Below are 18,786 nucleotides of genomic sequence, written 5' to 3' on the forward strand. Positions count from 1 at the left end.
TGGGGTTGCAAGTCCTGCTGGTTTATCTGACGCCAAAAATCACCACATACTTAAAAAAAAAGGTTAATGCTAGCTATCAGTAAACAGAAGTGACGTGGTGGCTGGCGTTCCGGTGTAGTATGTCAGTGTATGTTTGTGTGTGCGTGTCTGCCCGTCCCCGCGAAGCTCCAACGTGCAGAGGAACAGAAGAAAGTAGCTGCAGCTTCACCAAAATGAAGACTGAAAAACAGAACTATTTTGGTACAAACATTTACTCTCCATGTGGAAAACAGCCCTCTGAAACTTACTCCTCGCCAAACGGAAATGTACTCTACATTTGGCAAGTGTTAATATAGAACCCTGAGTGTGTGTGTGTGTGTGTGTGTGTGTGTGTGTGTGTGTAAAACATGATCCATTTTTGCACTACAACCCGAGCATACTGCTTTGCGTCTTTTGTTGAGTGATGATGACATGTTGCTTACTTAATTTAAGCAATATAACGACAGAGGACAGTTTCAATAAAGCAAAATATTTGCGTAAGTTTCTTCACCTTGGTTTTGTCCTTCTTGGCCAGTGTCAATTGAACCAAAAAAAAAGAAAATAAATGAGGACATGTGAGTAGAGGGTTCGAACAGTTCTAACGGACAATACAGCCTTTCAGGAGGTTAGAGTGTGCCTCAGGTTTCTGCTTTGGCAGGCTCACACATCCTAGCTGATACATTCTCTTTGCCATGTCCTCCTTTCTTTCGCTTTTCTACTGAAAACGACTGTATCCTGCCTCACTTTTTTTTTCCCCTTCCTTCTTGCCAGCGAGTCAGCCACATCGACTGTACATCTGCTCGAGCCACTGCAGGGTTTTTATTAAGTTATTGATGAACTATGCCTTTGAGATTCTTGTGCTAGTAACTTTTCTATGCCAGATTATCAGAAAACACTGAATGACAAAAACAATCCACTATTATTAAAATGACATTTTTTTTTTGTCTTTATTTTAATAGCTGGCAGTAGTGACAGGAAACGAGGGGAAAGAGGAGAGATGACATGCAACATGATCCCCAGCCAAACTGACGACTGCATGGCCAACGGCTTAAACCCTGGGCCACCAGGACGCCTTACTTGAACTTTCCAATTTTAATTCTGAGGCTGTAAACACTTTGAAACCAATAAAACAAACTGATGACTGGATGATATAAAAAAACAAACCGATAAATAGGAAAAAGCGTGCAGCTTTTGGGCCAACAGGCCAGAGGGTGAGTCTGACAGCCAAAAGTCTCAGCATCTGGGAGATATTACAGTCATTTGGGGGCAGTACATGCTAGAAGCTCTGTTAGGCTGCACTTAGGCAGAGCGAAATTTTGAGCTAAATGCTAACATCAGCATTCCAACATGCTTAAAATGACAATGTTAACATGCTGATGTTCACCATCATCACTGAGCGTATTAGCATGCAAACATTTGCATATTAGCACCAAACAACAGCTGAGACGGATAGGAATGTCATTAGCTTTGCAGGTTAGGATGGATGGATTATTATCATCATGATGCAAAGAAAGACATACAGACATAAGGAAAGAGAAATGCAACACAGCCTGACAGAGCTATATTGTAGATAGTATAAAAGAGGTACACAAAAAAGAAAATGTATTTAAATTTTAGCTCTCTGATCCCCGTTAGAAATATGAAGAACACTAAAGTGGCAACTTATACAGGTGTACAAACTTTACCTTTAACTTTAAGTTAAAATGGATACCTGACTCGTGCTTCAGTGGGCTTATCGTCCTCTGCACCACTGCATGTATCCTTACTCCCTCTCCATCGTGTTGCTCTCTCGGCCTCCTAGCAACAACTCTGCACTGCTGCGCCCGTTTGCCTTCTTTCCTCCCTTTCCTTGTTTACCCCCTTTTATCCTCACCTCCTCTACCTGCCTTCTCCTACCCTCCCCTTTATTCTCGTTCCTTTCCCTTGAATTTTGCTCACATTTACGTGAAAACCGAGAGAAAGGCCAGTCACATTTACACAGTTTGATGAAACATAATCCTGAAGGTATATCAGTGTTATATTACCAACAAGGACAAGCACAGACATAGCCTTTTCTTTTGGGCCCCCTTCTTTCTCGTTTTTCTCATGGATGATTATGCTTTCCTGTCCTCTGCATCCCCATACAAACAAGGAGACTTCTGGGGAAATGGGTGGGTGGAGGGAAGGGGGAGGGGGGGAAATTCTAAAGAAAGAACAACATGTTGACAAGACCACAGCTTCTGTACGTCTAATTAACCATCAGTAGCGCAAGGCTAAACATACACCTACCTGCATCACCCTGATGGAACATCTGTGGCTATTTAGAAGGCATTTGTTTCAGCCGTAATGTTGCAACAAGGGTGTGTTAGCTGATGCTCCCATCAGTGGACAACGGCTGTAATAATCTAAAATCTGGCCTTCGATGAAATGGTTTACATGGAAACTATTCCACTCACATTCCAGTTTTAATGCCAAAGCAAAGAGCAGATTTACATTTGAGGGAGCCCTCATTACATTCAATAAAAATAAAAAGTGTTAAAGTGATTTCCCTCCAATATTCAAATGCAAACTTCTTTCCATTTTGTTGCTGCTGTGGTTTACACATGTGGTTGTCTTGTTGCAATGTTTGCAAAAAAAAAAAAAAACTAATGTTGCATTAAGGTGTTCTTTATACAGACATACATAAGCACATATTTAGATGCACACAAGCACCGTTTCGCCAAGAAAAGACATACGAGTCAAAAAGCATTCCAACAGGAAGCACAGCATGTTTGTACTTAATAGTTGCACAGAGCGCTCGTAAATGACATAACAGTGGAAGAGGGAGAAAGCCTGCTCAGGGGAACATCTTTTGCTGGATTGACTTTTTAATGTATGGAGACGAATTGTTTCATATGTATGTGGTAATGCATGATAATGATAATGTATGAGGAAGGGGAATCGGATATAGGAAAATAAAAAAGGACCAGAGAGCAGTGAGGAGGCAAAGCAGAGCAACCTTTAGTTGCCTTATCTGTAAGTGAGTTTAGCATTAGTGTGTGGAACCATCAGTACTGCTATTGCTATTTGCAGTCAAATACAGGCCAGGCTACCTAAAATACATAAGAGTGTCCATGTTTTAAATGCCTTTTACTAAATGAGGAATATTCCACATATCTTAATTCGGCTTTGCCTATAGTGACTATGATGTTATTTGGATTATGGTAATAAGAAAATGCTATGTTAGCTGAACTTGCTTTTATGTGCTGTACAGTGGATTTTGCAGAGATCAAACCTTACCTTGCCATCTATATAGATTTTTAACCATACTATATCCCCTGTCTCCTTTTTACAGTCTATAGCGTCTTTCACTTCAAATCCACACAACTCACTCAGTTCAGTAATGAAATAACAAGCTTGGTAAAGAACTATACACCCCATCACGAGTTGCAGGATTCAAATGTTAATCATAATAATCACATATCCTGTAAATAATTCAATCAATAATGAACATCCTGTATTAAAGGTGGATTAGTTTAATTTAAATTTAATCCAATTATAAATTGAGCAGCCTCCTCGTGCAGGCCATGTGTGATTTGTATACAGGATATTCCTGCCTATGAAATACATTAAGTTCCAACTGGAGTGAACTTAACTTAAAAAGCTTCATGGTCTAAATCTACAGGACAAAAATCGATGTAATAGAGTCAATCTGTTTTTCTTTTTTGCATGTGGTTATCCCGATTATTCCCAGACTGCAACTTCAGCTACAGTTGACCACGTAGATGGATGCATCTGGAGGACTAGAAAAGCATGTGTACAATGTGTTGAATCTTCTTCTTGTTTGGTTGAGATTTTGCACCATGAGTCAGTACTAAACACTTTGCAGCAAATGGTACCCAGGGAAAAAAGCAGAGTGCAACAAACCAAATATCAAATTCTACTGTGATGGTCCTATTTTTCTACAACCAATGAACTGGTGTTAAAATAATCTGGAAATTATATTTTTAGGTTAACATTTTACATATTACAGGTTAGATCCTGCAGGTAAGAACAACAGCGAGCCAGATGGACTTTGATGCCGTTTTTAGTTTCATTGATCAGCACAGACAGCAGGTATGTGGCACACTGATTACATCTGGTAGTAATTTACTGGACAATGCCAGGCTGTGTTTACCATTGTGGTTTCTACATGATAAAAGGTTCAGGGGAGCAAGGCATCTTACCTGTGTGGGGGATGGGTTCGAGACAGCAGAAAACAATGGCCGTGGCAGGTTAAAAAGGGACAGGTTTCTGTGTGTGCGTTTTTGTGTGTGTGTGTGTGTGTGTGTGTGTCCCTGAGTTTAAGCATTAATCTAAATGAGTTTCAGGGTTTTGATTGGACAAATTTAAATACCTCTGTATGGAGCCAGGTTGGTACTAGGGATGCACCGATACCACTTTTTTTCAGACCAAGTTCAAGTATTTACATTTGGGTACTTGCCAATACAGAGTACATATATGAGTACTATAATGTGTATTAACAGCATTACAGATATAACAATGACTTTGAAAATATGTTTTATTTGCACCTGATGCACCATGAAGTCCAGTCGGTGCCCACATGCTTTACCGTTCGTTGTTTGTTTACGTGTTGCCACACGGGTGAATTTACCGATACGGTCATCGATCATCCCTGGTTGGTACAAGATGAAATTAAATGAAATTTGGACATTTTCTTGAACACGGTGTTCCAAATGTAATCATCTTCACACAAATTGAATGCCAAGACTTACTGATAAGTTGAAACACTTTTATGGTCAACAATTTTGCAGACTGAAAGGTATTTCTAAATGTAATATGACTTCTATGCATGTGTCACTTTAACTCACTCTTTGATAAAATGAATGTGTCACCTAATCATATGCTGCCTGTGTTTCTGAAGGTGTGAGTAGACATCTTACCTTTGCAGGTTAGAGGGCCTCCTCAGCTTATGTCGTCTTGGTGTCTCCTCTCAGCTCTCTTACCCCATACTTAGCTCCGCCCTCTGGGAAACCACAGCCAATGGGGGGGTGAGGGGGAGGGGGAGGGGGAGGGGTCAGGAAGGTGAGAGGGAGGGGAGCTGAAAACAGATGAAACAACCTGTGTGTCAACAGGAATTGCTGCATTTACTTGAAGACCCACAGTCACATATGTTCTTCCCACCACATATAGCAGAGGCTGCTCTAATAGTTGTTTTCAGAGATTTTCATCAGTTTACAGACATTTGTGCCCACCCATGTCATTTCCCCCCCCCTCGGGCTTAGAGTCATTTATTCTCTCTCTCTCTCTTACTCTTGTAGGCTCACGCTGCTGCATGCACATCCATCAGGGATGCTGAGGGGACTAACGTTCGACCTGTGCCATTTTCTGTGAAGCATGTTCAGAACAACGTCGATATAACTTGGAAGTGTGCTAATAGCTAGGGATGCACAGATACTACTTTATTTAAAGATCAAGTACTTGCCGATACAGAGTACCTAAAGGAAAATTCCGGTTAATTTCAACACGTAGCTCTGTTGTTTGTGGTCCGGGAGTGCCATCAGTAGCTAGAAAAACTAAAATAATCGGTGTTGCCCACACCGAGTTATGTTACTGCTAGCTTTCACACCCAGGCGGCTGAAACGGGAAAGGTTTTAAACATGCTTTTAGCCTCTTAACATGTTTGAGAGGTCATTACAAGTGCCTTGCCATGTGAACTGATTCCTTCCGAGTGAACACAGTGAATATGACTGCAGTAGATGTGAAAGAAATGCATAAAAGTTCAGCCAGTGTACATACCTCTATTTAGTTCCGGTGAAGTCCACACAAGTGGACTGTTGAACTCATACAATCCAATATTCCAAAATTGATTTTTTCCACCAAAAAACGATGGTCACGAATTGCTGTGGTTAAATAAACGTAAAATAACGCCAAATATCCATTCCAGTGTTTCCCATATTCACTCTCAGCAGCGCCCATTAACAAGGCAAACTGTCTGTGGTGAGTTCACGTCTCTAAGAAAAGCAGGACAGCTGCGTACTCTCTGGTAAAGTCAGTTGAAGATCATGTTGGTTACACACAGGCTCGGTAACGTGCCGCAGATCCGGTGTTTTTAGCTGAGCTGGACCAGAGAATATTCTTTTATTACACCGGATCTACAGCACGTTACCGTCTTCACCTGACTTCAACTGACTTTACCATAGAGTAGTACGCAGCTGTCCTGCTTTTCTTACAGACATGTGAACTCACCACAGACAGTTTGGTTCATGGACTCGCTGCACTGCTGAGAGTGAATATGGGAAATGCTGGAATGGATATTTGGTGTTATTTTACCACGTCTATTTAAAGGAGAATTTCGGTCGATTTCAACATCTGTTGTTTGTAAATTTGGAGTGCTGTCAGTAGCAAGAAAAACTAAAGCAATGGGTGCTGCCTACACAGTGTTATCCCCCTGCTAGGGTTAGCACCCAACAAACTTAAAAAGGGAAAGTTTTAAACATGTTTTTAGCCTCTAAACATGCTCGAAATGTCATTACGAGTGCCTACCCATGTGCAGCGATTCCTTCTGAGGGAACACAGCAAATTTGACTGCAATACTGGATTGTATGAGTTCGACAATTGACTAGTGTGGACTTGACCGGAAAACAGGAAATAAACAGAGGTATGTGCACTGGCTGGATTAACACAACATAACTCCATTGGTACAGATGCTATCCCCTGACCAATTGGCTATCCTAACCTTAACCACTCGAGCTGCTTCGTAGGGCGGGTCTTGACGTGGGATTCTTAAATTTGCATGCGGTGATGGATATAATATCACACAAACTTTACAAGATCAACTTAATAGACATAATAAAACAAATGGACAACTCATAGTTTGCAAAAAAATTATTCAAAAAATTAATACCTCGTAAAATGGCGATTAATACCTTTTAATGGCCTTCATTTTTACTAATTTGATTTACTACCTTTAAATACTTTTTAAAACCCCGCGGACACCTTGTTATTAATACCACAATGGGGAAATTCACACTGTTGCAGCAGCAAGGGATAAGAGGGAAGAATGAATGATTTAGAAAGAATGAAGAACGCAAAGTCCATTGACGTCATTCACGTGCATATTAAGTACCTATGACGTCATTCACGTGCATATTAAGTACCTATGACGTCATTCATGTGCATATTAAGTACCTGTGTGGATTTACCGATCCAACGGAGAGGATGGTTTGTTTACACCAGCAGCTAAGTTCACAAGATTTTGCCCAAATGTAAAGACTTGTGGCAAACTATAACAGTTAAAACAGTTAGACTACATAGCGAGAGCTTTCGTATCAGCCAGTTTGCGGGAAAAAAAAAAAAAAAAAAAAAAAGAAAAATCGCTATTTACAGAGTAGCACTGTGGTTGTTAAAACAGCGCTGTGTAGAAACTGCATGCAGACAGAGCAGATTAAAATATCGCTTTCTTCATGTTTATGCCCATCAAACTGATGAGATATTGGGTTAACAGCGCTACTCCAAATATCAGTGGTGAAGTTTACGGGCAACTGGCTACTGATGTGCTTTTTCACAAAGCAGCTTTGGAAACACGGTTTCTGTGATGTGGTGACGGCTGGAAATCTCTTGGCTCCAGTACACTGACAAGACGGTGAAACGCAGTATTATTAACGACTGACTGGGGATTTCCACCGAATGCAGGACGTCTGTGGGCCGGCTCTGCTGTGTGTCGCCTCCATGCTCCACCGTCCGTCAATACCCACCAGGTCCGGATTTGTTGCGGTACGGCTGCGGCCATGACTGACAGCTGTAGTCACGAGGTCCCACAAGATCTCGCGAATTCACGTAGAATAGAACCACAAAACCAACAACAGATTGTTTCCATCCAGAGGAGTAGAGGGGAAACAACTCTGTGCTGTGTTTTCAAGGTGTAGTGCAGGGAAATATGATCCGCTGTGAGCATGGTGTATTTTATTTTGAACTGCTGCTGAGCGCTCCGGCATCCGGCAAAAATAGAAGCTCGGCCATCTGCTCCAGAGGGCTGCGGAGCTCTCTGGAGCTGTGCCGGAGTCGGAACGCAGCCGTTCTGCAGCCGTTCTGCAGTCAGTGATACACACATTGACTTTAATGGAAACCTAATGATTCCGCTGCTGTTCCGGAGTGGATCCGCAGACGTTCCGCAACCGGTGGTAATTGGGGGTGACAATGGCTGGTCGCCATGTGCAATCATACATTGGGCAAGAGCCTAGTTATTTTTTTACAGCCAAAAATCTCCAAACGGCTGGTATTGCTCCTCTTCCATCGCCAATACCTGCTTGACGGAGAAGTTATTGTCACATTGCTATGAGGTGGTATTGGGTGTGGTAGTATCGGAGTAATTTTATGACTACAAGTACGAGGTCCTCTTAAGACCTTGCATCGGGTTTCCAGATCTATCTAGATTATATCTATATTAGTCCATCCAGGATTTGGCGGCTTTTTTTTTTGAGACTGTTGCGGCCCAAAATGCCTGAATTTGCGACAGCTTTTGTAAAAAAATTGCGATAAGTTGCGATGTCTTTTGTATTTTTGTTGCAATTAAGTTGCGAGAGACAGTGAAAATAGCAAAAAAAAATAAAAAGGAAACTTGTTTCGGGGGAGAATAAAACTACTCTGGGCTGAGTTTTCCTAGTAACCTTGCCAAAAATGCTCAGGATGCTGCAAATGTTGGTATTACATGAAAATGGCTGGTGGATTTAAGACAAAAAATAACAATTTATTGAATGAATCAAATTTGAACATTTCTTTCAGTGGCTTGTTGATCTTTACATTGTTAGTTCATTTCCTATCCTGGCCTGGGACATACATTCATACGGTTTGATAAAGTACTTAATGGACTTTAACTTATCATTGCACTTAATAACGAGTGTAGCTGTCCTCAATTTAGGTCATCGTGTACGTCTCATCTCCATCCACAGCTTGTGTACATGCGCGTCAGTCGCGGGGGGAACTGAGCAGCAGCCTGAATGATTGGACAACTCAGACATGAAAGGGGAGAGACGGGGAAGACATGCAGGAAACAGGTCGGACTCGAACCCTGGACCTTCTGCGTCAAGGAATTAACCTCAATATATGTGTGCCTACTCTTCCAACTGAGCTAACCGGCCACTCGCTGTATATTTTGTTGGTAAATGTGAGATGTTCGAGTCACACCAGTCTCGTCTTCATATCAGAAACAAGGAAATTAATTTGGCGACGTACGTGTGTTATGCCAACCCCTTCTCACTCCCGCTTGGTCAGTGGCTCTCAGCTTCACATAAAACGCAAAGCCTGGCACGCGGGACTGCTGCGATTGGTTTAAGTCGCGGGGAACTCCGGTTATTGGTCAAATTTGCGGTAAAGTTGGGGTGATTGGTCAAAATTGCGAGTCGCACTGAATTCACGGTGATTGGTTTTAATTTGCGTGAATTGTTGCGATCGCGACATCCCGAATTCCTGGAGGGATTGCTACATGCAGGTAAGAGTTTCGTACACACAAATATGTCTGAAATGACAATTTGTGATATTTTTTCACATTTAAATTTACATATGGGGAAACACTTCCACTCAGCCACATTGCCAGACAGGCTTTTTAGTACCTCTACTCAACTTGGAAACCTTTTTCGAGGTGTTTTCTCGGTCCGTGTACTTCGTGGCCAACGGATTTTCGTTTTGAAAGGAAAAAAACAAAAACGAAAAACGGCCTGTTTCCCAATTACCATTAGTAAATAGGAAAACAAAAAACGGAAAACAACCCATTATTCGTTTTTTGTTTTGATATTAAAAAACGGAAAACGAAAAACAATCTCGTTATCCGATTTTCTTTGATGTATTTGTAGATGGAACTCGGAAATTAAAATACGTGTGTATAAGTCGTATTCCTTAATTTTGCATTGGTATTTTTTTCGTGACCCGGAAGTTACTTCCACCATGCCAAGATCCGCCCTTCAATAGCATTTATTGGCCAGTACCGCCTGTAAGATCCGTTCTGTGCATGCGGATAATTACGTAGTCCCTGTGCGATTTGTAAAAATAGACTGTATATAAGTAACATGTGTCAACATTTTACGACCAAACATTACAACTTTTTTATTAAATCTTTTTTTATTAAATCTTTATTATACAATAGTCATAGCTACAAACATTCGAAACTTGTCACTGATCCAAAACAGTGTAGCGACATCGTTGTTGTGTTGTTTACGTTAATGTTTTTACCTAATACTTCGTCTTGACTAATAACCATAGACTGTCTATTATTAATGCGATGAAGTGTAAACGTACATAAGTGTCCTTTTGAAGATGGGATGACAGCTCTCCCAGCCACCACTGCTGTATACCACTATAGTAGCTACATGCTAACGGCAGTAAACACTATAGTAGCTACATGCTAACGGTCATCTTAGCTGGCAATGTTGTTAAATCCTCCCCAATTCCGGGTCACATTCCTGCTGAAACATGTCCGATTGTGTAGTGTTTGGTTCAGAAGCCTTTATCTGTGATTTTTGACGTTAGAAAGTGCTGCTTCGTTCCACTACAATCTAACGTTAGCATACTCATAGCTAACTATTGTAGCTGCATGCTAACGCGACATAGCAGAGCATATAGCTAGCTATTTACGTATGTAGCAGGACTTTGTACCGTAAAAATCACCAATAAAGGCTTCTAAACCAAATACAAATACAGTAAAGTGACCGGAATTAGGGGTGAAATGTCCAGCATTGAGCTACATAATAGTTTGCTAGGAGTTAGCTGGTCTCTCACAGAGGTCTCATTTGTAGCCCTGTTTTTACCTGATACTTTCATAAAAGTACAAACACATGAAGTGAGAGGTATACACATGCTTAAACTTTATTTAAAACATGGTTAACCTGAAGCAGGACGGAGTCATGACTTAAAACACCAAAGCAAGGCTTCTAGCTCAGGCTAGCTAGCGTTAGCAAATTACCTTCAAAGTTGCAAAGAAATGACGAAACGTAAAATTTGAAGTCTTTATTTAATTTGCTACATGGTGTTGTACTGGATGGCCAGACGACGCTCCGTATATCATTAACATATACTTTAGGCAACTCCAGCAAACACCTTGTAAACTTCATCTCTGCCATCATAACGGTCTACTGTCACTGTCTAATGTTTTCTTCCGGTAACCAGGAATGTCCAAACATCCTTACGCCAATGCGTGCATAGAGCTGTGAAGTTTGCCGGTGTTCGCGGAAGCGTAGAACTGATCAGGCAGTGCACAGAACGGATTTTACAGGCGGTACGGAAAAAGGAATACGATTTATACACACATTTTAATTTCCGAGTTCCATCTACAAATACATCAAAGACAATCGGATAACGAGATTGTTTTTCGTTTTCCGATTTTTAATATCAAAACAAAAAACGAATAATGGGTTGTTTTCCGTTTTTTGTTTTCCTATTTACTAATGGTAATTGGGAAACTGGCCGTTTTTCGTTTTTGTTTTTTTCCTTTCAAAACGAAAATCCGTTGGCCACGAAGTACACGGACCTTTCTCAAACTGCTGTGATCAAAATAAAAAAAATAAAAACAGGTGTGTAAACAGGGTTGAAGCCAAATACACAAGGGAAAAAAACATTAGCAGGGTACACACCACGCTTGTAAACTCACATATGAAGCATGCATTTGGAGTCTGACTGCAAACTGAGTATAAATATCCCTTTTGTATATTTGTCACGCTACTGACTGCTGTCAACGGATTGTAAAACGGTAATGATTAATAACTAATCCAACCCTACACAGGACTTTCACCCGGAAGAGCCGGGATCGCGTCCCGCTTGTGGCGTTTATCAACTGTTTTTGGCAACGCTACGTGGTATGCATGTTTACATCCGCTGTATACAGCGTAGACATACACGTGGATAGCTCAAACTGCGTACAGATAACACGCCATTTGGCTTTAGGAAAGTGGCGTGTATGTTTACGCAAAGTCATGATGCCATGTTGCCCCAGTAAGGGACTGTTTGTTATTTAATTAAGGGGCCACCGGAGGAGTTTTGTGGCTTTTAACCTAAAAAGACATGACCCTCCCCTTGTCAGTAATAATTTTCCTATGACCCTCCAAAACGATGGATTTTGCGTTCTGCTGCTCCCATCGTCAGCCAGATAATATTTGTTTTACTAAAGCAGTATATGAAATCAGATGTATTACCTACCACCATTTAGTTGTTTTGTGTTATTTAAGATATTTATAAATTATCTGGTCATGCCAGAACTAATTATTCCACAATTTTTTTAAACAATGCAATTACCCGTTTCAGACACCAGGGGCAGTGCTCCTCCTGCCCCCCCCAGCAAACTCCGCGTATGCGGTCAGACCATCTGCTAGGGGGCCGAGACTGAGAGCTACATTGATAAATATGCACCAAACAAGCCACTTTGAAATTTTGTTCTTTTCATGAATAAAAAAGTTGGGTGACCCCCCCCCGCCCAGACTAAAAAATGTTGGATGACCCTCCCCTCAGCAAAAAATAAAAAGACATGACCCGCCCCTATTTTCCTCCGTTGGTCCATTCCATAAATACCGAACAGTCCCTAAATGGTCAAACACGGGCAACACACTAAAAAAAAAATATCTATAATATTTAGCTTTTGCCAAAGTCACTAAAATCTCCCTTAATACACCCAACTAGGTTTTGTTAATCATTAAACCGCTGGTTCTACTGGTCAAATATGGATATGGGGTCAGCACTCAGTGAAAGGTGATATGGCTTTGTTATATGCTGTGTGGCGTTCCGTCTGAAATATTCACTTAAAGATTATCTAACACCCAAAAATGTTAAAAAGGGAAAAAAAGCAGAGTTAATCAACAATGGAATGTCTGTCTACAGCTTCTGAATGCACTCACTAACTATAATCTAAATACTGTGTAGTCTAGAGTTCACGCTCCGTTTGTGCGTCTTTCTTTACAAAAGAAAAGTACTTCTTAGACTTAAGTCTGTTTGAATTATTTAGAGACATTACACCTTCAATTCCTGGCTGCTACTTCTCAATTGTAAATGACACACAAATGTCACAGGTATCTTTTTAACAGGTTTTTTTGTATTAACCCTTTCTTTAAAAAGCATTTTAATGTTAGTGTTTGAAAGACCATATAATCCTACACACTGTCGATCACTTGCAATCACTTCATTTACAACATACCTACCTAAGCAAAATAAAAAGCGTACGTCCCTATTCAGGCTAGAGCTTCAGCTTATTGCAGATGTAACAGTAGTGGTGTATAAGGTCAGCCAGTCCACATAAAAATGCAGTACAGAAACACCAAACAAGGAGTCAGGCAATTTAGAAACAGTCCCACTTAGCACGTATCATGTTCACAGTTCCTTGAAATCAGAAAAGGTTTTAATGCCACAATAACACTTGTGTGGAATTTGCCTTGGTGAAAAGGTGCATCCATAAACAAACATATTAAACATTAATATAAAATAAACAATAACTACAGAAAAAACAAATATGAACTCCAAAGGCCAATATATTGTTATCATATTCAAATATCGATATCTGCCTAAAAAATCCAGCGTAGGTCGGGCTGTACTTCAGAAATGACTTAACATGCTGCAATCCTTCTCCACCACCTACATCACTACATGCCACAAAGAATTACCACGAAATGTCAAAGGCGAGTATTAGGTAGGGTTTCCTGACATCTCAAATCATTTCTGGGTTGTCTTACTGCCGCAGGGACTTTATAACTGCTGCCGACAAACAATCAGGTCAACACAGCGACTCTCAACTGGAAATAATATTGAGCATACACAGCTGAGAACACAATTAATGAGGCAACACTGATTAGCACAACCTGCTTTTCTGTTAGCCAAACTTAATGGCAGGACTCTGAATTAGACAAGGGGTTTAGTCGTTGTCAAACGCTGTATGCAAATAGGCTATAAAAAGTATATGAGTGTTCTCTACACACACACACACACACACACACACACACACACACACACACACACACAAAACAGGCTCATATTGCTGAATGCTCTCTGTGCGTGTGTGACAGCATATAAAGTGGCTCGCTGTGTGTGTGTTAGGCATAGGCCAGTATAAGATTCTGACGGTATGATATAACCTTCAGCAAAAATATCACAGTTTCACGGTATAGTACCATAGTATGGTACAGCTTTAAAATGTATTATTTTCAAATGTCTGGGTCCCCCTTGAACACAATGTCTTTTATTTTTAAACACACTGCACACTGGCAGGGTGATGGATTTCAAAACTGCACTGTCTGTCCTTGACGACTCATAAAAAACAGCTCATACCACAGGAATGGTATGATGGGAAATTGTAGTGGTTTTGAAACCGTGACTTTTTCAAACCGCGGTATACCTTGAAACCGGTAACCGGCCCATGTCTAATGTGTTTGTGTGTGTAATAGCAGATAAAGAGGCAGCACAGCAGACAAGTGTCCACTGAGGCCACATCAGGTCTCTGGACAAAGTTCAACTCTAAACTGGCAGAGGGGAATCAATCAACCAGAGAAGAACACAAGAAGGAGGGACAAACAATACTAGAGACTGTCTCTTTCAGCCATGTTTTAATTTATCTACTTCTGTCATGTTCCACTTTCTAATTTCAATACGTTCTCAGTGTGAAATAGAAAGGAAGCCACACATGCATGCTAGGCCTGCACGATATTGGAAAAAACTGACATTGCGATATCTTTTTTCCCAGCAATATGAATAAAAGACTGTAATTTTTACAAGATGACATAAATAGCTCTATTTGGAAATAATAAATCATTCTTGACTACTGTGGTGATTTTATAGGGGAGTGCATCTACATAGAAAATTAATGTGAACCATTCTTTGTTGAACTTTAAAGCTTCACAAACACCAAAGCAAGTAAGCGCTGTGACTATTCTTCTGAAGTGATTTTTGAGAGGGAAATTAGGTAGAAATACGCTGGTTGACTGACATGACACCATTTTAGCCTATTCATATAATACTATCAATCCAGGCTAAAGTATATGATATTAAAAATGCATGCATGTTGCTTCCTCTAAATTTCAGGTTGTGGTCGACTAGCAGGGCCTGCTTGTTTGTTTGATAAATTGATCAACATTGGTTGTGATTGTTGGTTTGCTGTGCAGAGACCCGCATGTCACGCGCACTAGCAACAAACTGTGTATCCAAGAACAATTAAATCAGTGTAAATTACGTTATATCAGACACAGACTTCTGTTGTAGATTAGTGTTACGTTTCCAGCGTTGTGGCTCCGAACCGTAACGTTAGTTGGGACAGACGCCTTGTTTCTTTAGGCTAACTATATTAGCTTTAGCCTGGCTGGTAGCAGCTTTCTGCAGTGAAAAATGGCTGGGAGATGTGATTACGTTGTATTATTCAGGTGATTTAGTTTGTATTTGCAGCGAACATAAAACACTGACTACTGTAGCTTCACTACCCATCAAAAAGCATGCGCATCACTGTGTCAGCAGCAGCTGCCGCCTAAGGTACTTTTCTACACACGGAGAGCCTCACTTCCCATAACAATAAACCCTGTCGGACTAACGTTACGTCATATACTCACGCTGCCCACATGGCTACCTGTCTTAAAGAGGATGGGTCGGCCGGTAACAATCGCGTAAAAAAGAGAATGGTGAAAGTTTACTTTTCTATCAAGCAGCAAAAAAGTTTTAGCGTCAACATCGCAACGTCCTGCGATGTGACTACTGCGCATGAAACAAAATATCGTGCAGCCCTAATGCATGCCATGCTAAAAATGCCTCTACGTGAAAACACTGCCAGCGTTAATGTGTCCTCCAAATGGCCTATGTATACAGAGGAATCTGTAGTTACACAAACAAAGCAGAATCATTATTCATACATTCAATCAAAGAGCATGCCAATCAGGAATAAATAATACGTTTTACTACTGTGGTTCACTAAGACGTTTGTTTTGAAGAGTACGTTACATATGGACGTCAGGGCAGTGGTTGCCGGCTTGGCAACCAGGCATCAGCTTTTGGTTGCCGAAATTGACATTATGGTTGCCATGTTTTAAACAGCCTATATTTGGAGCAATTCATTTCTTATGTAACTATACCACACATTTAAATTATGAAACAATTAGATAATAGCTTGCAATATAATTTCCCATCCCTCTCAAATAGGGGTGCAACGGATCACAAGACTCACAGATCGGTTTTTCGGATCGGCACAAAAAAGGGGGGGAATGATTATGATGGGCGTGGTTAAAGTATAGGGGGCGGCTCAGTATCACATGTCGACCACACATTATAAGTTTCATGTAAATCAGATGGTTTGTCATATAAGGCTTATTTCCTGTTGCCAGCGGGAGGCGCTATGACCAAAAGTCAATATTGGCCTGTATATGTCCTCAGACCTGGACTCTTGTTGGTTGTGGGAAATTTCAAGCAGATATGACAATGTACACTGTAGTTACAGCCACTTTCTCGTTCATCGCTAAACACTCAAAATGGCCGCCACGCCACACCCACACCGTTTGAGGAAAAGTTTTTCTTTTAATAACTTTTCATCTGTAAGGTGTTGAGATGGTACAAACCAAATTTGATGTCCGCTGGATGAAATCTCTAGGAGGAGTTCGTTAAAGTATAGCACCTTGACTTTTAGGCCTACTTCCTGTTGCCACTAGGGGGAACTATGACATTGAGTCAATTTTGTCCAGTAAATGTCCTCAGAGTTAGAGTCTTATGAATCATGAAAAGTTCCGAACCAATTGGGCAATGTACACTCAATTTACACCCACTTCCTGTTTCGATGGCGAAACGCACAAAATGGCCGCCCCGCCACAGCCACGCCCTATGACGAAATTCTTTTCTTTTAACAACGTTTCATCTTTAATGTCTTAAGATGGCACAGACCAAATTTGAAGTTGATCAGATGAAATCTATAGGAGGAGTTCGTTAAAGTACGACATGTGGAAATGGCCAAAATCGCACTAATTCCTAACTTTCAATTCAAAATGGCGGACTTCCTGTTGGGTTTAGGGTATGGCTCCAACGACATTTTCTGTGCGGCTTGACATGATACATATGTCTACCAAGTTTCGTGAGTCTACGTTAAACGTACTGCAAGGGCTCAATTTTTTAAATTTTGTAGTGGGCGCTAGCGAGCCATTTTTGCGCGCCTATTACCGAAACCCTTAAAATACGTAAATTTTCACCAGACTTGATGCGACCGCTAAATTTGGTGAGTTTTTGAATATGGTAAGCCCCTCAAAAAGCCAATTCATTTGCCGGGAAAATAATAATTCCTTCAGTTCCAATAGGGCCTTCGCCGCTGTCGGCGCTCGGGCCCTAACAACTTATTTTTCTAGTAAATTGCTGTTGAACGACAAAAACAACCACCAGATGGGAAAAGGACATTTAACAATAACTTTGAATGCACCACAAGGCTGTAGTTTACCAGTTTCATTGAACGCACCATCTGTGTTATTTTTCCGACAACAGCAGCTGCAGATTGTTACATACCGGTGTTGAATCCTCTACAGTAAAACACAGTCAAACTTTACACCGTTTAGCGTTAGCTGTCAGCATTGTAACCGTTTTTAATCCAGCTACTAGCTAGCGGTAGGCTAACGTTAGCTGCTGTCGAGTATAGTGTTACAGTGAGGAAAATAAGTATTTGAACACGCTGCTATTTTGCAAGTTCTCCCACTTAGAAATCATGGAGGGGTCTGAAATTGTCATCGTAGGTGCATGTCCACTGTGAGAGACCTAATCTAAAAAAAAAAAATCCAGAAATCACAATGTATGATTTTTTAACTATTTATTTGTATGATACAGCTGCAAATAAGTATTTGAACACCTGAGAAAATCAGTGTTAATATTTGGTACAGTAGCCTTTGTTTGCAATTACAGAGGTCAAACGTTTCCTGTAGTTTTTCACCAGGTTTGCACACACTGCAGGAGGGATTTTGGCCCACTCCTCCACACAGATCTTCTCTAGATCAGTCATGTTTCTGGGCTGTCGCTGAGAAACACAGAGTTTGAGCTCCCTCCAAAGATTCTCTATTGGGTTTAGGTCTGGAGACTGGCTAGGCCACGCCAGAACCTTGATATGCTTCTTACAGAGCCACTCCTTGGTTATCCTGGCTGTGTGCTTCGGGTCATTGTCATGTTGGAAGACCCAGCCTCGACCCATCTTCAATGCTCTAACTGAGGGAAGGAGGTTGTTCCCCAAAATCTCGCAATACATGGCCCCGGTCATCCTCTCCTTAATACAGTGCAGTCGCCCTGTCCCATGTGCAGAAAAACACCCCCAAAGCATGATGCTACCACCCCCATGCTTCACAGTAGGGATGGTGTTCTTGGGATGGTACTCATCATTCTTCTTCCTCCAAACACGGTTAGTGGAATTATGACCAAAAAGTTCTATTTTGGTCTCATCTGACCACATGACTTTCTCCCATGACTCCTCTGGATCATCCAAATGGTCATTGGCAAACTTAAGACGGGCCTTGACATGTGCTGGTTTAAGCAGGGGAACCTTCCGTGCCATGCATGATTTCAAACCATGACGTCTTAGTGTATTACCAACAGTAACCTTGGAAACGGTGGTCCCAGCTCTTTTCAGGTCATTGACCAGCTCCTCCCGTGTAGTTCTGGGCTGATTTCTCACCTTTCTTAGGATTATTGAGACCCCACAAGGTGAGATCTTGCATGGAGCCCCAGTCCGAGGGAGATTGACAGTCATGTTTAGCTTCTTCCATTTTCTACTAGTGGGACTGCCGGGCTGTGCGTTTCTCAGCAGGCCAAACTCCCCCAACCTACCCTCTCCCCAGTCCCACG

General features: G+C 41.2%; 1 protein-coding gene across 3 annotated transcripts in view; it reads right to left on the reverse strand.

The window, feature by feature from the left end:
- The window catches only part of b3gnt2b (UDP-GlcNAc:betaGal beta-1,3-N-acetylglucosaminyltransferase 2b), a 33,828-nt gene that overhangs the window by 3,933 nt on the left and 11,109 nt on the right, over window positions 1-18,786 (reverse strand). Inside the window, exons 2-3 of one of the 3 annotated variants that reach the window (XM_031316014.2) lie at window positions 4,920-5,002; window positions 4,548-4,651 (exon numbers count right to left, since the gene is read on the reverse strand). In XM_031316014.2, coding sequence (XP_031171874.1) covers window positions 4,548-4,642 — 95 coding nt within the window. In that variant the 5' untranslated portion in view covers window positions 4,643-4,651; window positions 4,920-5,002. Of the gene's footprint in view, window positions 1-4,547; window positions 4,652-4,919; window positions 5,078-18,786 lie in introns of all 3 variants that reach the window. The other 2 variants (XM_031316013.2, XM_031316015.2) reach the window with 2 other exon arrangements.

Source organism: Sander lucioperca, chromosome 15, assembly GCF_008315115.2.
Source record: "Sander lucioperca isolate FBNREF2018 chromosome 15, SLUC_FBN_1.2, whole genome shotgun sequence".
Lineage (NCBI taxonomy): Eukaryota > Metazoa > Chordata > Actinopteri > Perciformes > Percidae > Sander > Sander lucioperca.